We start from the raw sequence: 22599 nt of genomic DNA, 5'->3' as shown, positions 1-22599 counted from the left end.
GTCTCCAAAGCATTTCTTTATTTCTGCTCTTATAGAGTCATTCTCTGTACTTGGTCCCCATTAAGCTGAACAGCACGAGTTCTGCTGCTTGTATTTGAATATTTATTTTACTGGCGATACATTAATGTCCTTTACAGCTCATTTATCTCTAGCTGCACACCTGCTTTGTATTTGTGTGTACATGTTTGTGTACGCACTGTCCGTCCCAGTGAACCCTCATATGCATCATTCAAGCTATTGAAAACACTTATAATACAAACTGATGTGCAGTTTTGGTGAAATTTCCCCAGTGCTCCAGTCTGTTCGTATGTGTCTGTGTGTCTGTGTTAGTATGAGCAACAGCATCATGCGTGATGCTAGAGTGCTTATTTAGGCCTAATCCATAATCACAGTATGCGGCTTCCTGTTCAAACTGTGTTGCCCCCTCTAACACAATTGAAAATATATACACTGTGCCTGTCTATATGTTGATATATTTACTCAAAATGCTTTTTCTGATGATTAAAAATGCATGCAGAGGTTCACTGTGTATAACTTATTCACTGATAATCAATAATTACTACTGTCTATAACTACAAGTATGTCTTTCCTGCAGATATTTTTCTCTTGGGGTTTTCTAAAGGTGCAAAGGAAAACTTTATTTTGCATCTACTATTCAAATCTTTCAAGGATGTTAAAAATTCTCTTGCATATTTCAGTTTACAAGGTTAGCCTGACTCATCACAGTAACCTTAGCATCTTCCTGTCATTTGTGCTTCTTTATTAGCACTTTATCTGGCAAATCTGTTTTATTTTCATCTGTAAGTAAATTAAAGCAAGTCTCTTAAAAGTTGTTACCTGTAAAATCATTATTACTGTGGGAAAAATCTTCATGTATGGTCAAATGTATTGGGCCACACCTCTTAATCTTTCAATTCAAGCGTTTGTAGTCCCACTGCCACAGGTGTGTAAAATCACACTCTTAGCTATGTGGCCTGCTTTTACAAATAAGTATTTTCATGAAATGTCTTTCCTCCTACTCTACATATTCCACAATCAACTGGAAGTGATTAAAAGTGGTTTTCAGAAATATACTTAAATATGCTTACATACATATCTAATAATACTCTTAGTATTATTACAAAGGTGACGTCTGGGAACAACAGCAACTCTGTCATGAAATGCCAGAACATGTAAAGTTACACTGCAGGTTCACCGAGTGCCTAAAAGTCTGCAACGCTCTGCTGATTGACTAACTGCAGAGCTCCAAACTTTCTCTGGCATTAACATCAGCAGAAGAACTGTGTACCAGGAGCTTCATGTATGGATTTGCATGGCCAAGCAGTTCCTATAGGAGTAATGTGTAATGTGTTGTTTATATAGTGTACAGGTATCATTGATTTTGACATACTGTACTACACTAACAGTAACAGCAAATTAACACTGTCAGATTTGATTTCAACACTATTAAAGTGTCTACATGGGTCCACACCAGAGCGTGTTAATTTAACTCTTTTTGGAGTGTTAACTCTGATTTAGTGTTAAATACTAAATCTGTCTAAAGCTGACAATGTAACACTTATTAACACTAAGTGTTAAGAGTTTATATATCAACTCTGATAGAGTATTTTATTTTAACTATATATGAGTTATTTTCTAATCATTCTAAAAATTGTAATTTTTACTTTTCTGAACTTTTAGAAATTCCTTGGGAAACAAACATTTATTAAAAAGAGGCAATGTTTTTCTGAAAAACATTTATTTTTGAACTGTGCACCACAATTTCAAAACATTTTCTAAAACATGTAACAATATGGAACAATGTACATGCTCTCGCTTTCATTAGAATATTGTTTATCAAAGGGTCTGACGTAGGTAAGCTGGTCAAAGCAAATAACGGCAATACAATATGCACGTCCTCCATTCATCACTTTGTTTAACTTTAACATACTCCTGCACTCCCCCATATTCCACCTCTGCAAGCAGGTGGAAATTCAAAAATTAAATGAGTTATGCAGTAATTAATTGCACAAATAGTCTGGTAAACAATTGCAACACTGTAAAAAAAAGAATAATTTTGAGCCTAACTTGTGTAAAGTATTTTCCCAAAATACAATCCTAGATACGAATCCATTGCCCATATTTAAACACAATATTCTACCCAGAACACGTTTGTTAAAATGGTGCTCTCTTAAACAACTGAAGAACACAGACAATAGTTAATGCCGAAATAAATTTAAAACCTGTCTTTTTAATTTTTACCTAAATCATATGCTCAAAACTCTGAAGGGATCTAAATGTTAGCCTAGAACCCAGTCAGCACATCTGCTACTGCCGTTTGCTAGATAGTTTTCAGGCTTCATGTAGCGCCATAATTTTATGCCAACAGTTCACAGACTAAAAATTGTTTTAGGTGTATTTGAGTTAGCAAAAAATTGGACTGAATATTCATATGCAAGCTTTTTTTTAAGGCTATAGTATTTGCCCGCAAACAATAAATTCCAGCGAGCTAAAACAGATGCTATCTCCGAGCAACGTGGCTAATGCCTTACACACTTTTGTCTCAACTCAAAGGAGCCACAGAAGTAAAAAGCTAATAATAATGACTAAAACAATCTCAGAAAAAAATGACTTACCAAGTGTGGCAAACAACTCTGGAGAGCAACATGCTCTGAAATGGCTTTGCTTCAGCTTTGGTTGGAACCTGTGATGCTGGGGGCGGAGCCTGTGAATTTACACTATAAGTGTCATAACCCCTTTAGGGGGTCAAGAGTTAACATTTCCATTGTAACACCTCCAGAGTTGATATCGAAACACTAATTTTTAACACTTGATTTTAACTAATATTATTTTCAGAGTTACATTAAAATAGTCTGACTCTACTTTGAGTAAAATTAACTCTACTTTTGCGTGAAGTCTGCTAACACCAAAACATTTAACATTTTTGAATTTGCTGTGAATTCGCTGAGAACGTCAAGTCTAGTGAGGTGATCGAGAGCACCTTCCGAGCCCTCAGCGCTGAAAACAAACCCTACGTCACTAAAGAGGAGCTCTACCAGAACCTGACTAAAGAGCAGGCAGACTACTGTCTGTCACACATGAAGCCCTACCTCGACAGCAAGGGCCGCGAGCTGCCGTCAGCTTTCGACTTTGTCGAATTCACTCGCTCGCTCTTTGTCAACTGATCCTTTCCCTTAAAATCCAGAGAAGTTAGAGGGTTGCCTTTGATTTTATGTACATTAGTAATATACAGTTTTTAATATGTGAGAATTAATGTTGTTTTTGGTAGATTTTGATGCCAAGCTCGTGGTTTCCTGTTTGTTTCCACCTCCCTTGGAAAGTTATGCCAAAAAGCTGCAGTTTCCTGTTTAGTCTTCTGCACAAAGTTATATTGTACTATTAATATTTTCATCTGATTCTAAACAAGAAAGCAAATACGCATACTTCTCAAAATGTCAGGCTACTCCTTTGTCTACGAAAAGGGTAATACATGCACATTGATTCCAACACAATTATTAAAAATGACAATTCAGCCCCAGTTGGATCGTTCTCATGTCAAAATGTCAGGCTGGTAAGCTCCTTAAACAACAGGTATGGGTAACCATCTAATCTGCACAGGGTCTTAAACAACTGAGAGAAATTCAACAATAAAAGCCTAGTCAATCATTACTCTAGTCTTATCATTCCTCATAAACCTTCATCTGCATCTCAGATTCCTTCTAGTTTAAACTGTTGATTCAGCCAGCATATCAGAGTGGCTGGAAACACTCTCCCTCAAAAATCCAGTCTCTTTACAGATCCTCACAAGGTTTTTCTCACCTTACATATATTATTTATAATAACAACTGTCACAGGAATGATGAGGACAGACACACAACAAAATGTGCTGATGAGTCGGTTATTAGTCAGCCCACAAGGACTGGGTGGAATAAGATTGCCGGCCTGTGGAGGAGGATTTTGTGTCGTGGCGCAACAAGTTCTACATTCTGTCCAATCTTGCAGAAAGTAAGGACACGAGTACTGATTCCACTCAGCTGTCTTCTGCGAAGCAGCTGAAACAGTCACTATACTTAGGCCTTGGTGTTGGAAGGAATTGTTTTAAGATCACCAAGGTTTCTCAAACAGCAACCCTTCATTCTTTTATCCTTCAACGGTTTGACGTGTACTTCTTTACAGGGACAGCCAAGACCAGACTGTTTTTTAGCATAATAAAAGGCAGTAGGTAGGGTCAGTCAAGGACACTTAGAACAAGTAGGTCCATAAATTAACCATGAAAGTCTTTCCTTCAGATTCATTCTCGAGAGAAGCTGGGAGGGGGTAGGGGTGTCATTTTCAGGATGAGCACGAACATTTTAAACATTTTCATATACATTTACCTCCTGACCTCTAAGTCTAGGAGGTTTCACATGTGCCAGATTTGTGTTTTAAAATGGTTTTATTGCCGTTGCTTCTGTTGCCATCGCCACTGTTTTTAATAATTTGTTATGGTCTTGCAGTTTTCTGTGATTATCCCAGATGTACGACTTGTTTCGGTGTATTAAACCCTTGTATTTCCCTTTGGACTCAGAAGGTTTAATTTGATTTGAAGTATCTCAACACTTGTTGTCCCTTAAGAGAAAATCTCATCAAACACTGCTGAGTGGCCGGGATCCTTCTGTTTGAGGGTCCTTGATATGGACAGCAAAAACTAACTTAAGAGCTGTGTCTCTTTGAAGAGCATGATACACTTTAAAATGGCTATGTTGCTGTTTAACAAGCATCCTGTATTGTCTCATCAAGTCTAGCTGTGTCCTGCAGGGCCATGTGGTGGTTGAAGATTTTTATGATAGAGCAAAATAAATCATGCTATCAGTTGGTAACAGATTACAAACATCATGAAAAACCTTCCTGGTTTCCCAGTGAAAACCCAGTTTGCAAACCAGTAAGCCAGAAGAAGAAAATTAGAGATACCCCTACACAAAACACAAGACATCTCAAAAACCAGATGACGCAGAAGGATTTTTTACACCTAAAGGTCACATTAAATGTTTCCAAAACTCCTGTATTTCCTGTTGCTCCACCTGGCAAGCTTCCTCTTTTTGTGCAACACTTATAAAGTATACAATAATAAAGTAGGATTACTCCCTTAAAAAAACAAAAAATGTAGTTTTTGAAAAAACAAAAACATTTTCAGAGAAGGATACACAAGAGCAGGTAGCCCATTTAGACAGTTACCAATTTTGCTCACTGAAATTTCTACATGGCAGCTACTATTAGCCCTTACACTCCCTGACTACTTTTCTAGATAAACCCATACCTGATCAGCCAATCACGGGGCAGCAACTCAGTCTATTTAAGTATATAGACGTGTTCAGAGGAGAATGGCCCGCTCCATACTCATAGGGGGGAAACAGCAATTGAGATAACCACTCATTACAACTAAGGTATGCAGAAGAGCATCTTTTCTGAATCTCTGCATAATAACATGCTGAACCTCGAAGCAGACGAGCTACAGCAGCAGAAGACCACAGTGGATGGGACTCCTGTCAGCTAAGAACAGGAAATTGAGGTTACAGTTACTGTAGGAGCTCAACAAAGTTGGACGAAAGCAAATTTGAAAAATATTACCTGGTCTGATAATTGCAAATTTATGCTGCAAGATTTGGACAGTAAGGTCAGAATTTGGCAATCACAACATTCAGGTGCCTGCATGTTGTGATTGCCTACACCAGGGCTGCCCAATCCCAGTCCTCAAGAGCTACTATCCTGCAGCTTTTAGATGCATCCCTACTCCAACACAGCTGAATCAAATGGTTTGATTACCTCTTCAGCATGCCATCATGTTTGGCAAAGGGCTGATAAAAAGCCATTCATTTGATTCGGGTGTGTGGGAACAAGGATGCATCTAAAAGCTGCAGGACGGTAGCTCTCGAGGACCGGGATTGGGCACCCCTGGCCTACACTGTCGCCAGATCTTAATCCAGTGGAGCACCATTGGTTGTGTAGGAACCTGAGATTTACATAATGTATTTGCAGCCATAAAATCTGCAATAACTGCCTGATGCTGTCATATCAGTATGGATCCCACTCTGTGAGGAATGTTTCCAGCAGCTTGTTGAATCTGTGTCATGAAAACGTAGCACAGTTCTAAAGCCAAAATGTGGTCCAGTAGGGTCCTAACACGTGTAACAGATGGTGAGGGTAGCTAACTAGTCAAGCTAACTCTCAGTATTAACCATCTTTTTTTCTACAACTTGATGAATTTATTGTTCTATGAAAATAGACTTGAAACAAAAGTAAAAGCCCCTTAGAATTAATGGAAACATTTGCTCTTTTAGTGCACTGAAGAACAAGGAAATTAGGGCTAACAATCTGACCTTATATTTTCTGTCTTTTTCAACCTAACATTACTTCATTTTATTCTGTGCACATACACAAAAGACTCTTGTTACACAGGTTTAAAGTATATGTTCTGCAAATTTAGTTAGGCTTTAAAATATTCATTTGCTCCAGGTTTCTAGCTCCAGGTGTTTAGCTCAATTCCATTTTTCAATTTAATTCCATTTCATTTATATAGCCCCAAATAACCACAGTCACCTCAAGGTCCTTTGTATTGTAAACTAATGTAAGGTTCTCCTTCCAGTGAGACCTACTGGAACCATTAAAATTCATTCCTTGCAGTTCTGCTCATAGGGTTTTGTAAAAGTAAATGAAGTTTGCAGTTTGTTTAAATGTTCAGTTTTGCTCCTATAATGAGAAACCTTATTTTCCTAGCTAAAGTTGTTCGAATGATGTCATGCATTTAAAATGTTCAGTGAGATTTCTTTGTTTTCTTTTTTTTTTTTTATGACTTTGCAGAAAAGAAAATCTGAGACTTCTTATAGGTGTTCAGCGTAGCCAGTGGGAGATTTTAAACATTTTTGCTAACAGAAAGAAATCCTCATTAAGAGATTAAGTGCAGTTACTGTTTAAAACTACAGTCTCTCATGCTGCTTTTCTTGACAACCTTACAAAGTTTTTCCTTCTGCCGCAGCTCCTTCCCTCTGCTCGCTGTCAAACTCTCCTCCTCCCGCTGTTTAACATTTCCGCTTTTATTCACTGACTCACTCGTGTTTCCATTCGTCCTTCTCGCAGTGTTTTTCTTTGCTATCCGCAAATTAATCCCCTTTTTAAACAGCGTTTAACTCTTCTTTGTGAATACCAGCTGAGTGGCTTTCTGTTTTTTTGGGAGGGGTTGCATTCAACAAGCTGATTTTTGTTAAAAATAATGTTTAGGACCATTGTGCTCAACTAATGACACTACACAAAGACTAATTAGCTCTAAGGAGGTATACCTAAACTTTGCCATTATTATACATTAGTGTGAGATTTTTTGGGGTGAATGAAAAAAGCAATATGCTTCATATTGCTTGAACAAATTGTGTGAACATATACTGTGTGTGTATGACAGACAACCTTGTCTTTGAGTGTAATGGATGAGACGCTATTGTCTCTAACAAGTACCCAGGGACCCACCCAAGACAGCCCTATTTACCCAGCTCTGCACAGGGGATTGAGAGAGCTATTTTTAGTCTGCAGATTCATTTATTCTCGCTCTCCATACCTCGCTCTTTGGCCTTCTCTCTTTCAGCGATCTGTCTGGTATTCATTCATTCTGCGTCTCTGCCTCTCTGTCTTCATATCTTTCCATTTTTCTCCAGGACCTTTCTTCTCTGGTGTGGTTATCAACTACTCTGACGTGGTGGAGTTAGCGGAGAAGAGACATATTCAATGTCATCCGACAGATGCTTAACTCAGGTTTTTTTTTTTACTCAAGTCAGTGACACTGGGTGAGATTGGGCAATGATAAAGAGGAAGTGCCCCCCCACATCACAAAATAAATAGGATAAGGCAGGATTTGAGGCATTTCGATTGATATGACATTGATAGCGATTGATACCAGGTACCTGTGTTTTTCACTGCAATGCAGTGCTGTGCAAGAGAACAAATAATCATAATATTAATTTTAAAAAAACTCTTGCTTCCTTAAATCAAAAGTTTTGATAACAAACCTCATGCAGATCATCTGAATAATAAAAAGAAAGAAGTCTCATTAATGCACTTCCTGTGCCTCAGATGAATGCACTGATACATGTATGTGACAGAAGTGTGATTAAAATGACAAAAATTAAAAAGAATAAAAGACAGACAGGTGAATCTTTCTAGGGATGCATCGTTAGATAACACCAGGGGATGTACCAGTGCTGCAAAAATAAAAGCAATTACAAAGAGCACTGACAGGACACCTTCTCTGAACCCATGTGGAATGACATTTCATTCAGCGAGGGAGTTTGCATTACATATTCTTACTGAAATTGTGCTGATATTCAGGTGTTTGCTGGATCGAATGGCCACAGGCTAATGAACTCACAAAATACGTCATCACCTCACAGACCGGTGACTATGAGCATTGCTGGGATATCCAAACAAAGTGTAATTAACTGCACGAAGCACGGCCGAAGAAAAAGAAGCAAACGCGTTTCAGCCCGTGGCCTTTATCAGTGTCACTCTGCTGCTGGGAGGTAAATACACATAAATGTCTAACGGTGCAGTGAGCCAGAGAACAACACTGACATTTCAGAGGCTAAAGCTACAATATGTAACCTTTTTACTGGCGTGTAGTGTTTTCTTTTGGTGTTAAGATGGTTAATTCCGTGTCGAGCAACAAAGCGTGCTTGTGTGTCTGACACACTGGTTTATTGCACATCTTTTATCTTAGAAGTCAGAGTTCTCGTCACTACCTCTGGCTTCAGCATATTAAATGGCACAGTTACAGTCAGTCAGAAGACGTTTTGGTTGTTTTTTTTTTTCCAGGGTAGCAGACTTATGGCGGCATATTAAACACAATTTTCCTTGACAGGACGATCATAATTTCCCAGGGTGAGAGTCAGCAGCCTTCGAGAGGGCAAGACCTTCACTGGCATGTGTTTAATCTGATGCTTGGGTTAAATGCAGAAATAATTAGGAGAGAGAACCAAAGAGTCAAGTTAAAAAGGAGAAAGATGAGCAGAAGCCAAGGAGAGTCTTGGAGAATGAAGACCATAGCTTGATAAAAGCTTTGAAAGAGTATCTCTGAAAGCATAGGTGGTATAAATGGAAGATGGCTGAAAGCTCTTACAGATTAATTTCACTTCAAGGTTGACATTTTTTCTCTATCATCCACTTCATATATACCCTGTTCTTTAATGTGTGAAAACTACAACAAAATATTTGCTTAAAAAAGTTGTATATTATAGTTACCAACCACTTTGTTAGATAAACCTGTTCAACTGCACATTAATGTATGTACGGTCGGCAAGGTCTGTCATCTCGGTTGTGGGCAAAAGACCTGCAACTGACAAATAACTTTGTTAGAGAAATAGTCTGCTTCAAACTGATACAAAGGCAACAGTAAATCAAATAGCTACTCTTTACAAGACCATGGCGATGCCATTCCTGTCACCTACGAGCAGAAAACTGAGGCTACAATTACACTAAGAGCTCAAGAAAGTTGGAGAACAGCAGATTAGAAAAGGGTTACCTGGTTTGATGAATCACAATTTATGCCCTATCCACATAAACCATCTCTATCGTTTACACAAAATGATCTAAAAGGAGAAAATATCCAGTGGGCAATGAAAGTGCCTTGCTGATATCAGAGGTCAGAGGACAATGGCTAGACTGTTGACTGTACTCAAATAATGGTTACACCCAGTGTACGCAGAAGAGCTTTTTTGAATGTACAACGTATCAAACCTACAGCTGCAGAAGGCCACACCCGGTGCCACTCCTGTCACCCAAGAACAGAAAACTAAGGCTACAATTCGCACAGACACATTAAAGTTGGAGAATAATAATAAAACATTGCTTGGTCTAATGACTCATAATTTCTGCTGGGATGTTCAGATGGTAGGGCCAGAATTTGGCATATACAACATGAAAGCATGGATCCATCCTTCTTTGTACGACCGGTTCAGGCTGGTGGTGGATCTGATTGTGTGAGGGATATTTACCTGACACACTTTGGACCTGTTAGTACTAACTGAACATTGTTTAAATTCCACAGCCTATCTGGATATTGTTGATGACCATACCAGATCATCTTTTTATAACCACAGTGTACCCATCATCTGATGGCTGCTTCCAACAGTATGATGCACAATGTCACAAAGCTGAAATCATGTCAAACTGGTTTCTTGAACATTACAATGAGTTCTCTTTACTAAAATAACCCGCAGAGCCACCAGATCTCAGTTCAATAGATCACCTTTGGGATGTGGTTGACTGGGAGATTTGCATAAAGGATGGATCTCAAAAGAATCTTTCCAGCACTATGAAGAGTTAAGGCACCTATGAAGGCCAAACAGATCCAACCCTATACCAGCAAGGTGTACCCAATAAATTGGCTGGTGTATGTAAACTGTCACTATGGTTTAGTCTATGAAATGCAAAGGCAACTGTCTCTACTTTTACAGCAAACTGTCTTTCCTTTAGAGCCAGAGAGCTTCCAGCTTGTGTGTTTGAATATTTTAGTGCCGTTGGGTGAGAGTTCCAGTCTGTCACAAAAACAAGTTGTGAGGGTGATAATGACAGAGTGCATCTTCAGGTGTGTGTTTGCTCTTAAAACAGGGTCTGGAGAGTGTCACACATACACATAGAGGCACACGCGAACACCGAATCCATTTACTTTCTTGTACTCTATCAGCAGAACGGCTAAATGAAAAGGTTATTTACTTCCGCTGCTCCCTCCAGTGCACCAACTCTGTAGATGAAGGAGCCATTATTTTTGAACAAATTTATCTGTTGATTTAGAAATGCAGCAGCGTTTCTTTTTTTGGGATACAAGACATGCCGCTCCCTCCTCCCCTCCTTTCACCCCCCTCTCGCTATCTGTCTCCCCCTCTTATTGATTTTTTTTTTTCAAGATGGCGCTGGAGTGACGGCAGCCTTTCCAAGTATTAATAAAGTTCTATCTTATCTTATAATGAGAGTGTTTCAGGTTGTCTGGCTGGACGGTCTAATCTCCTGCCGGCTGCCAAATTTGTATCTATTCATGTCGCAGTAAGACAGAGAGGGCGAGGCATGATGTTCCCGCAGGAAGCAGCCGGTGACTTGGGCTGCAGTTGCCTCATAATTACTTCTCTCCTGACCTCTACACATATCCGTGCATATCTGGGATGCCTGAAGTCTTCATGGCAAACAGCTGACTAAGCCGTGCATCCATTTCTTAAATCTATATGTGGAGTAGACTTTTGGGACAGCTAATATGGGAAACTAGATTAAACACACAATGGAAAACGTAAGAGTTTTCATCCATACATGCACCCTTTTTCAAGGCTACACTTGTTTGCAAATCTAAATTCTAGGCTCCATTCATAAAATACCATCATGGCTTCTTTAGGATCCATTCATGACTTCCTTACTTAACTACAGAGTATATGAGTCAAAAGGAATCACGTTGTCTGTATGTCACCTGTCAATATCAGCCAACATAAGTACTGATCAGGGCTGGAGCTGCCAGGTCTAATATGTGACATTGCAGCAGATTGTGCTGTGTGGTGTAATTCCTTATTACAGGGTTAGGCCTACTCCAATATACATGGTTGATGGATTCTTGTGTACCCTGCCCCCCCCCCCCCCCCCCTCTATAATCAACCATCTTTCTTCCTTTTTTGTGTCCAATTACAGTTGTATTAACCCCATTACACGAACCATCAGTCATGTAATTGTCCAATCAGCACGAAGATCAGGCTCCTTATCAGGTTTCCTAACAAATATTAAGACCAACTGGAAACAGTACAGATTCATGAGCCCTTGGGAGAGGGCTCCATACCAGAGACCTGCACTTCACCCTCTTCCCGGTCCTTCTGTGTCTGTCCGCTGTTCTTTATTTTTATCATCTCAGCTCTCTCCATCATCCTGATTTCCTCTTTTCATTTCCTTATCTCCTTACTAGGATCAGTCAGTCATGTAAAGATGTTGTCCCCCCTTTTTTTTGTTCCCCAAACACTCTTTTGTGTCCTGGATAGCTCTCCCGTTGACCCGCTTTCCAAATCTAATCTCGAGGGTTTAATCAATAACGGAGATGTATTAAAGCCTTTTTTCTTTTATGGGCCTTTCATTCAGCCTCTGTCACAAACACACACACATGCACACACACACACACACATGCACGCGTCACTGACATCGTCATTAGATAAACATGATGACTGTGTAGATGTAATTACTGTTGAATTAGCCATAATTAGCACCAGCTAAATCCAAGAAGGATTATAGGCACGCACTGCTGTACAAGAATGGTACAGCTTGTACTAGTTTTGATGTAAATGTAGAGCACAGCATGTCCTATTTTTCTTTGCGAGTTTACAACCTCTTAATCTTAGCTCCAGGTGACAGAGGGCCGAGTTAAGTTACAGTGCACCTAATTCATCCAACAATCACCTTTTTTTTGTTTTGCAGTTTAAACAACCACTTTATTGTTGTGGATAGATGAATGGCTATTTCACATGTGACTATCCAGTTCTTGGAAGAGTACCCAGACCTCACAGACCCACACAGCTGTTCCTCCCCAGCAGTATTAAAAGAATCTAACAGTGTGGCAGTCACTGCCCATTTGCTCACTCAGAAATGAATGCTGCACATTATCCATGCTAGCTCAGAGCCAGAGGAATGAATGCAATTTGACCCTGTGATCTCACCTATAACAGCCTGTGTGCTTACTTGATAATGTTGTTTCCCTTTCCTTAAACGTTTATCCAAGTGATAGGCAGGAACCTGTCCTAGCTGATACAGGGTGAAAGGTGAGATACACCAAAGCAGGTCAGCGGTCTTTCACAAGGCTAACACAAAGAGACCACACACTGTCACGCTGCCGATTTAGAACCGCCATTTAATCCAACATGTATATTTTAGACGGTGCGAGGAAGAAGCACAGCTGCACATGCAAACCTATGCAAAGAAAATTCACATTCTAAGCAATACTGCTTGCAAAGCCTTGTGACAGGCCCGCATTTTGTTTTTTTAACCACACTGTAGTTTTTACTCTTTCTTTTTCTTACCAGACAATTATTCAGGTATTTAGTTTTTCTTTGACCACAGTTCTTGTTAATTAAAAAAGTGCCTATTCCCAGAATTCTCATCTTGTGTTTATCTTTGCATCTGAGTCACAAAGTTGAATACACAGCAATATTTCCAAAACCTACCAGGGCCTTTAAAAAGTGCCCTAGTTTCTGAAGGAATAACTAGAAATCTCAAAGATTCTTCTTTCAGATTTCCATCCATGGCTTGATAAAGATTACAAGATTACATGTTAAATAAAAGTTTCAGTTTTACTGTCTCCCTCATGACAAAGTCAGAGGCTCCGGAGCAGACTTGACAGCTGATAACTGGTGCCAATGCATAATGCTTCCTTTTCTTATATATCTCCATTTTTATCATTTTGTAATTTCTTCCAGTGCCACTGGAGTCTGTGGCAGCCCACAGAACTGTATAAAAAGCCACATTGACTGGGGACTATGAGGACCTCAGTTCTTTTCACCAGGCTTTATATCTGTCTCTTGGACCAAATGTTAAACTTTTATATTTGTTGAATCAAGTCAAGTTCAAAGACTCCAAATATCAGTTTTAAATTGTACGTATCATCTGGCATATTAGGCTAGGAAGGGGAATTCTCATACCTAGCCTTATCATTTTATTAACGCATTCACTTTCTCAGGCAAGAAGTGAACTCATATCTCCGAAACTCTTTAACATATCTAAATATAGTTTTATAGGAGCCGCAAAAAATGACCACTAGAGGGCAGTGCACTGATCAAGAACCAGCTCCCAGTTGAAGGAGACAGACAACCTCTCTACTTTTAAGATTAGGCCTAAACCTTTCCTTTTTGATAGAGCATATTGTTAGGGCTGGATCGAGTGACCATGAATCCTCCTTTAGTTACACTAGGCATAGGCTCCTGGCACTTCCCATGATGCACTGAGTGTGTCTTCTTCACTCACCTCTTTACAATATAAAGTCATCACTGACGCGTCCAGTGCCGCCTCCTCTCCCCCTGCCTCCATGCACACACGATTCCTTCTCATATTTCCTTCTCTGAGCCACTAGTGTTAACATACATAATCCACCTTAATTTAATTAACTTTAATTGGCTCTAATGAACTTAAACAGAAAGGGAGATCAAAGACAAGGTTCACCCGTTCGCAGTGAGTGCAGATAGGAGGTGTTGTCATAACAACACGATACATATCTACCACTGGAGGAAATTACTAAATGATACCTCCTTGATGGGCACTTTGTGGTCGCAGGCTGACCCTCACTTTGATGATTTGTCAGGAAGCCAACGTTCCTAAAAATAACAAGCAAGCTATTATGTGGTGAGATGTAATTTTAATGTATTATCCAGACTTTCATTCACAAACTCTGACCTTCACACCTCTATTGCTGGTATTAGGTCTAGCTTATAGGGTGGAGCTCTCCTCTAAGGAGTCTGCTGAACAACTGTGTGTTATTCTGTTTTCATAGAGGCTGATTTTAATAGCGCCTTCCTAGAGTATGACACGCCACATTTTCATCCAAACTTTCTATTCACACGTTGTCCCACGCACAGATATTCTCTATGACCTTCATAATTTATTTCTTTGCTTCCTTCTTTCTGCTGTCCCAATGTGTCCTCTCCCTTCCTGGGCGGTAGCTATCTGATGTGATGCAATCACAGTTTTATTGCCTCAAAGACACAGCCCAGGCTGCAAGGACAACAGCTTCACATCTTTCCCTGCTTTTCTTGCGGACACAAATTCCCTCCATCCCTGCGCACAGGTGTAAATGTAAGGGACAGAAAGATAGGTGCCACTGTGCTGTAGAGACACACAGCAGGGGTTTACACAGAGACCTTAGTCTGGACAAGCTTTTCCTTTTCACAGGTCAGTGGGGGAAAAAGGCAACAGTGTCCTTCCCTGCTCTAGGGTAAAGAGAACAAAGAGAGAGAACAATGAACAATGTCTAAGAAAATGATGGGTGGTTGTTTTTTTTTAAGTCCTTATAAACTCCTCCAGTCTGTATTTCCTTACGACTGACATTCACACATCATCTGCCGACTGTAAGCTAACATACTACATACGCAGGGTGAACACAGCGCTGCGTTGTGTGATCACCGTGCCTGTGGAAAGAATTGGGCTTTTCATGTGTCCTGAAGAACAAGTAGGGCTATGTCTGGGTGTGTCCCAAAATATGGCTAATGGAGATGTGGCTGTGATTTTGCATCTTTTCTTTTTTTTTTGTAATGTGAGCCTCATAAAAAAATGTGTGTCATCTGCCAACATCAAGGTGCACTGCTGGTTTAACTACAGAAAAGAAAGGAGTAGGACTATTTCTCCATTACATGACCACTTGACACTGCTGCATGAAAGGATGGAGGAGCTACGATAGCTCCATCTAACGAACAAAAGGGAGGGGGCATAGTCATTTCACGTTAAAAAAAAAAACTAGACATATGCATTTATTGTGTTCCATTGTCTTTTTTGGACTCTAATCTCTCTCCAGAGGAAATAGAGGTAGAAATCGAACTGTGTGGAAAGCGGCTATGCTCACCGCTACACCACCAACTTGATCTTGATCTTAAATTCAACATGAGAGATGTTCATCTCAAACCGTCACGACTGAAGCTGCTGCTAATCCTCCAGCTGTCCATCAGTGACAGCTCAGTCTTGAACGTCTGGGATCATTAATGTGTGCTCGTGTGATACACAGAAACACATGAATCATCACGTAGTCTTCCAGCCCCAGATGACTTTTTTTTTCAGGTTCTGTGTGACAGAGAACTTTGAAATATTGCGTATTTCAAAGAGTTTAGCTTGAAAATTGTTTATTACTACTATTATATCATGGTGGACGGTGTTTAAACAGCAGAAACACCTTTAAATGTGTTCCAGAAAAACAAAAAAGATTTAGTATTTATTCTTCGTTTTTTCTTCTTCTCTCCAGGAAACAGGAGCTGCTGAACATCTCCAACGTCCCTTTGGGAGAATGTCCCCCATCACCACCCCGCACTGCACCGCCCAGCATGAAGGTATGAGCAGCTAGACACACCTACGCATGTTTGCTAATGGTGGGATATGATATTTGTCTACATGTGTTAAATCAGCTGACTGCGATTGTCCTCGGTGTGAAATCCCTTTAACAAGCATGCAATTCAGAGACAGTGACAAACACCACTGTCACAAAAGTTCAAGAGAACATATTTGTGGACGTAAATAAAGCACGGTGTTAGTTCGGGCAGGCCAAAGCCAAGCGAAGCTACAATCCTGGCAAATCAGCTGATCTCAGTGCCAGTCCCCATCAGCTCATGGCTCAGCTGATTCTGGCTCTCTCTTGCAAATTATTGCAGATGAAAATAGCAGTTTTCCTACCGTTGTCCTGGCTAAATGTCAGGCGAATACAGGCTATTATGCTTTTACAACATCTGCTATCTATGCCACAAATTAAAACCTATAATTTTTTAAAGATTCAAATCAGGTTCATTATTTATATCTATTATTATATATTATATCTATTATTGCTCTCAGAGAACACAAACATGCTGATGTCATTGTGTGAACTCAGTCGCATGCCCATTTTGCTGTGACGGTTCCTCCAGGCGTGGAGTACTGTAATCCTTCTTTTTCCAATGTCTGCTTGCCATTAAAAAAAGGGATTACGTCTGGAGGCAAGCGGAATAAGAGCCTGAGATACAATGAATGCTCATCTGTGCCGCTAAATCTTGGCTTTATATTTTGTCTCGAAATTTTACAGGAAAGTGAAGGATGCGTTCTACAAGACATCCAGTAAAAGGAAATGTCTATTCATTTGAGTGTGCACTTTACCTTGGCTCCTGTTACTTTGACTGGCACTTGGAAATTTCCGTATATGACAGCACGAAGCGGTTTTCGAGGACCTGATCTCACTTTTCTTCCATGCTTGTCATTGTTTTGAGCTTCCTTTTGCAGATAAAACGTTTTGTTGTTAAAAATGAATTGTGATGTAAATTGAATCATGGTCTACTACAGTGGGACCCCACTGGGACCACAGTGGGAACCAAAGTGAAAAACAAAAATATGAGAACGTAGCTAAACTACAGATCTTGTAGATGATCATCTTCCTCAGGTGCTGTTACACTGACTCATGTGGTGTGAGGTATGATGTTGTCAGACACTCTCTCTGCACTACTCTCACACTAAAGCTGAAGATCTTTCTTTCTTTTTCCTTCAGCATGACAAAAAGAAAGAATACATTCTGTATGGAGGGAGATTAGCATGGTGAGGAAGTAGCTGATGGCTCCTGGTCAGGATAGCAACCTCAAAGCAAGCCATCATTACTGAGTCCTCTGAATGGGAGTTTGTCCACGGTGAGAGAGGAACGATTGAACTGAATTATGCTCTCAGAGGAATCATATGTGAGAGAAATTATGGAAGAAATATAACTCAAGACAGAAGGCATCAATTACCTTCTTGATGTGTGGCTGATTTCTTGTAATTATCAAACAGCAGCCTCCAATTTTGCTGTGAGCTAGAGTGGCCTAATGGCGAGATACTCATCATCAGTCACACTGGCAGTGAACGTATGAAACATATAATTTTTTATAATTGCAGTTTACGGCAAATCCGTGCCTTTTATGTAGAAACATTTGTCTCCTTTCTCAGATCGCAAAGCACATGTTGATAAAATCCGTTTTGTCAGCACCGTGTCGGCGCTAATCCTGCTTTTATCCATTTTTGTTTTTTAATTGTTAGATAGGTGCTCTCGTAAGAAGCTCTTTACGTGGTTAGGAAAAGCGTTTAAGGTTATAGGCGTCAGAGGACAGCTCACGAGCAAACGTGTTAAGGCAGCAGCGGCGGGAAAACTGTGTTTGCTCAAGTGATGCGTTTAAGTGCAAATCGGAGGTACTTCTGGTTTGTTGAGTATTTCCATTTCTGCTGCTTTACAGTCAAAAGCCACTCACAAGCTTATATAACGTGTGTGATGTGAGTATTTTGAAATTCAGATCCAAAATGCTGAATGTTATAAACAAATAACCCCTTCTTGATCATCTGTAAATATAATATTATTCTGACATACATGCACACCAGCCACTTCATTAGGTAAACCTTGCCATTCTTTTTGACTTCTGAACTCCCTTAAACCGTGGAGGCACAGATTCAACGGTGTGCTGCACATCCGTGAAGTGAATCTCCCATTAAACCACATCCCAAAGCTGCTCTGGTGGATTGAGATTCGGTGACTGTCTAGGTCGTTTGAGAACAGTGAACTCCTTGTTTTAGTTTTGTGACATGTTCTCTTATCCTGCTTGGAGCAGCCATCAAAACATGGGCACACTGTGGTCAGCAACAATGCTCAGACAGGCTGTTGTGTTCAAACCATGCTGGAGCTAAGGAGACCAGAGTATGCCAAGGAACAAGTGGTTATCTGAGTTTTTCTTGCTTTCCTATCAGCTGAAAGCAGTCGGACCCATTCTGCTCTGAACTCTGACGTTAACAAGGCATTTTCATCCAGAGAACCACCGCTCACTTGGTATTTTCTCTTTTTTCATACCATTCTCTGTAAACCCCAGAGATGGTTGTGTGGGAAAATCCCAGCAGATCAGCATTTTCTGAAATACCCAGATCAGCCTGTCTGGCACCAACAACCATTACCTTTCTTTCTCCGTCTGATGCTCAGTTTGAACTTAAGCAGGCCATTTTGACCACAAATACATGCCTAAGTGCATGTGGTTGCTGCCATCTCGTTGGCCGATTAGATATTTGCTATAACAAGACAAAACGTTCTCACTCCCAAAGCGTAACATATTACCCTATGTGACAAATAGCCGGGAAGTTACGCTTTCGGCCACCCAACACATTCCTATGTTACGCATTCGGAAACAGGAGGAATCGTGAGAACCATTTGGACTGAATCTACACATGTACATTTATTTAGTTTCTCCTCATGAATTGCTTTGCAAAACACTATCTAACACGATTAAGGTTGTAGTAAAGGTTAGGGTTAGGGTTAGGACTGGAATACACTGCTGGAGCGTGTGTTACCGCCGGGAGCGTCATTCTATTGGATTCCATCCACAATCAGGCGCATATCATAGGGACACGGCAGGTTACCTTTCGCCCCTGGGACGCCTCGGGATGTGACAAATTGTCGGCATGTTACGCGTCGGGAATGAGAATGCTCTGAACAAGAAGTTGAACAGGTATACCTAACAAAGTGGCCCATGATCAATTTATAAGTTAGCATACTAAGTAGTTATGTATTTGGTGGTTTAACTCTAATTTATCCACACCATTGTACAGCAGTAGACTGGCTTAGGGAGTGTATGCTAAAACAGAGACTGTATAGTTTGTGCCTGGAATTTCTTCCTTACAGGTGATCTAATGTTTGTATTTGTACAATACTTTATTCAGGTACTTCCTTTTGTGACATTAATAATCTGTATGGATGCTGATAGTCAACAGTCTTCAAAGAGAGCAACACCAAACTTGGCAATACCTTGGATGACTTACAGTGTGTGTGTGTGTATGTACTTGTTTAGGCATCTTTGAGAGGACAGAAAATTGGCATGTCACTATACTTGTGAGGACCAACAGTCTTATAAGGACAAAATGCCTGTCCATACAAGTTTTAAGGCATTTTTGAGGCTCAAAATAAGGTTTTAGTGTCAGATTTACAATTGTGTTATTGTTAGGTTTAGGGTAAGGCTAAGCGTGTGTGTGTGTGTGTGTGTGTGTGTGTGTGTGTGTGTGTGTGTGTGTGTGTCAGACACATAAACAAGGGCATGACCTGTTTTGCTTTGACAAACAATTCAGTTTGCTGCCTTACTTGATTTTCCTGTTTAAGCTTTAGTGGCCATGTTTGAAGGCAAAACAGACATTATAAATGTGTGGGAGAGGAAAGAGCTCTTCTAAAATGTAGAAGGAAGGGTAAGAATAAGAGGAAGGCAGGGACACTTAAAGACTCAAATGTTTTGGTTGCCCTTCTCAAGGTAAGTCTGCACTGGTTACCATGCAAGTCCCAGCAGTTTGATGTGTAATGGGGAGTTTTTTCAACTTGGCGCGCAAGTTTATGATGAATGAATGTAGGTTAGTAAGTTTCTACTCATACCAACTTATCAAGCAAGTGAACTTTAACTGAAGCTATCAGACATGTGTTCAAACTTTACTGTTATTGCCGCTAAGTTAATCAGTTACCTCGTCTTGCAGCTAATATTTGTTTATATTGTGACTTCAGAAATAGGCGTATGTCACATCGAGTCAAACTTCAGGTCCTCAAGTCACTGCAGGAGAAACAACCGCAGAGGCGCTTAGTGTTATGAGTGAGGTAGCGGCATCCTCTGCACCCTCTTAAACTTTCTACAGTTTTGTGCCTTCTTAATAGCTGCTTTACACCCACGTGTGCAACATTTTGCAACCAGAGAGCTAAAATATCACATTTACACATGCGTGTCAGTTCAGCTGCGTGCCATTGGGCCACAAGTGTGACAAAGCCGAGCAATGCTGAGAGGGTTTTTTTTGGGGAGGGGGTTAACAACGCGTTCTCAACTCTCAACGGTTGGATTTCATGTACACCTGATAGCTGAGAGGTCAGGGCTTTTAGTTTCGGTCCATCCCTTCACCCAAAAAGGCTGTGCATCTAATTAATGACTATTCAAATAGAAATGCCATGCAAATGCTGCAGATGTAATGTTCTGATATTTGGAAAAGAATAAAAATATATTTATGAGAGAAAGCAGAAGAAGAATGTGAGCAAGTTCAGTTCCTGTTTACTTTTTTTGTGCTTTGTCATCATTTCTGTCAGTGTCTGGGTGGTTGTGTTCATGATTAGCGTGAGTATGTGTGAATTCTAGCTACCAGTGAGTCTGCCAGTCATTGAGTCAGTCAGGCAGACTGACAGGCTGATCGTGGCAGCCTCCACAGGTTGCCATGGGAAATAAGATATCCAGATGTCACCGGGCTAACACAGAAAGAGTGAACGAGTGCGAGCAGGAGAGAAAAGGCAAGAAAAACTAAGAGAGAAAAAGGCTAATAAAAGAAAAGAGGAAATGACTGAGTAATAAGAGAGTATAGGGGACAGATTAGGAGAATGACACACTGAGATTAGAGAGCAACGGTGAGAAAAGGGAAGTAGGCATGTAGAGATATGTTTTAGACTGACAGTGGAACAGAAAGGCAGATATGGCTTCCTTGTCTTTGGACTTGTCTGGACACCATTGGAGGCTCAACATGCTGTCTGCACTCCCAAGAGCCCATTGGGACGCTGCAAAGGTGATCTGCTACAGCGTGTCTTATTAGCTGCCCTGGGCACTGCTCAATGTAGCAAAAACTCCTTCACATGTGCCAGCATGACTCTAGCTGTCAAATATAATTAAAGTAGGCATTACACGACTTTGTTTGTTTTTGCAGAAGCAGTTTAAAAAGGAAGCACAACACTGCAGTTATAGAGTTGATGATGAGAGGCGCTCAACTTCTGTCTGTGTTTAAACCAGTTTTTTTTAATGGCAAGGTTAATTTGGGGTCAGAGATCAGTATCTCCTGTGATGTGAGTCAAAGCACTGATGCGCTCACACACACTTGTTACCTAAAACTGTCCATGCATTGCTTTGCACGCTATATATGTGTCAAAATCTGAGCATAAGGCCATTATCACCCTTGCAGCTTGTTAATGTGGCAAGGCGGAGACCCCGTGGGAACAGGGCGGTGTGTGTGTGTGTGTGTGTGTGTGTGTGTGTGAATGCACTTAAGGAAGCTGGTTTGTGTGTTATGTAGTATGTGTTGCTCTTTGAGGAAGTGGTTTTTTATCAGTGTGTGAGCGCGTGTGGGTGTGAAAGACTGACCCAGCCCTCTGTGACGCTGCAGAGCTGATCCCGTGGAGGGGAGGGAGCGGCACAATCTACTCTTGCAGATGAATGTTATCAGTGTGAGGGCTTTAAATGCAGACGTTTAGGTTGAGCATTGAGTGTCAAAACACTTGTGTGAGGTGTAAATTGAAGCCAGCCAAAGGGCGATGATTGAACTGCTGCCGGCTAAATGGTGTCAGTAGCTTGTCGCCCTCTGACAGTCAGAGTTTAACTCTCTTTCAGCTTGTTTTAGATACTTTGTAATCTATTTCTGTCTCTGTTCCAGTCTGCAGAGTTCTTCGACATGCTGGAAAAGATGCAGGTATGACGAAATTTTCATTCCTCTGAATGCCATTTCCTTCTCTGCTGCTGTCCCTCTATCATTTCCTTATTTCAGTATCTCTATTTCCTCCATTCTTTCCCTATCTTCAGCCAGCACTACTGAGCTATAGTAGAGAGGTTTTTTTTGCCATAAAAAGGTTCCTCCTATCACCTTGTTTTTCTTTGACCAAAATCAGCTTTAACATATACTTGAATAGGGCTCACGCTGATGATTTAATCACTGAAAGTCAGCGCTGCGTGTGTCTTAGATTGGATAATAGGCATGCAGGCGGCAGTGAACATCCACACAAAGATCTGGACTGGCATGACTATTTTCTCCTTCTCTGTGTGGAATACATTGATTTTATTTTTGTTCTGAACAAAGGCTGTCTCTCTCTGTGTGTTCGACCACTTTGTGCCCTCCACAGGGCCCTAAGGGTGCAGGCTTTGA

General features: G+C 40.5%; 1 protein-coding gene across 7 annotated transcripts in view; it reads left to right on the top strand.

Moving 5' to 3' along the window:
• Positions 1-22599, top strand: part of rap1gap2a (RAP1 GTPase activating protein 2a) — a 101798-nt gene that overhangs the window by 60908 nt on the left and 18291 nt on the right. For 6 of the 7 annotated variants that reach the window (XM_085479371.1, XM_085479366.1, XM_085479372.1 and 3 more), the window contains 2 exons: positions 15956-16040; positions 22114-22149. In XM_085479371.1, the coding sequence (XP_085335497.1) occupies positions 15956-16040; positions 22114-22149 (121 nt within the window). Of the gene's footprint in view, positions 1-15955; positions 16041-19780; positions 19977-22113; positions 22150-22599 lie in introns of those variants that run through there. The other variant, XM_085479370.1, reaches the window with a different exon arrangement.

The sequence above is a fragment of the Copadichromis virginalis genome, linkage group LG14, assembly GCF_057382275.1.
Source record: "Copadichromis virginalis isolate Kocher_CV1m ecotype Utaka linkage group LG14, C_Virginalis_male_GT1.1, whole genome shotgun sequence".
NCBI lineage: Eukaryota > Metazoa > Chordata > Actinopteri > Cichliformes > Cichlidae > Copadichromis > Copadichromis virginalis.
This window is presented reverse-complemented; position numbering and strand designations above follow the sequence as displayed.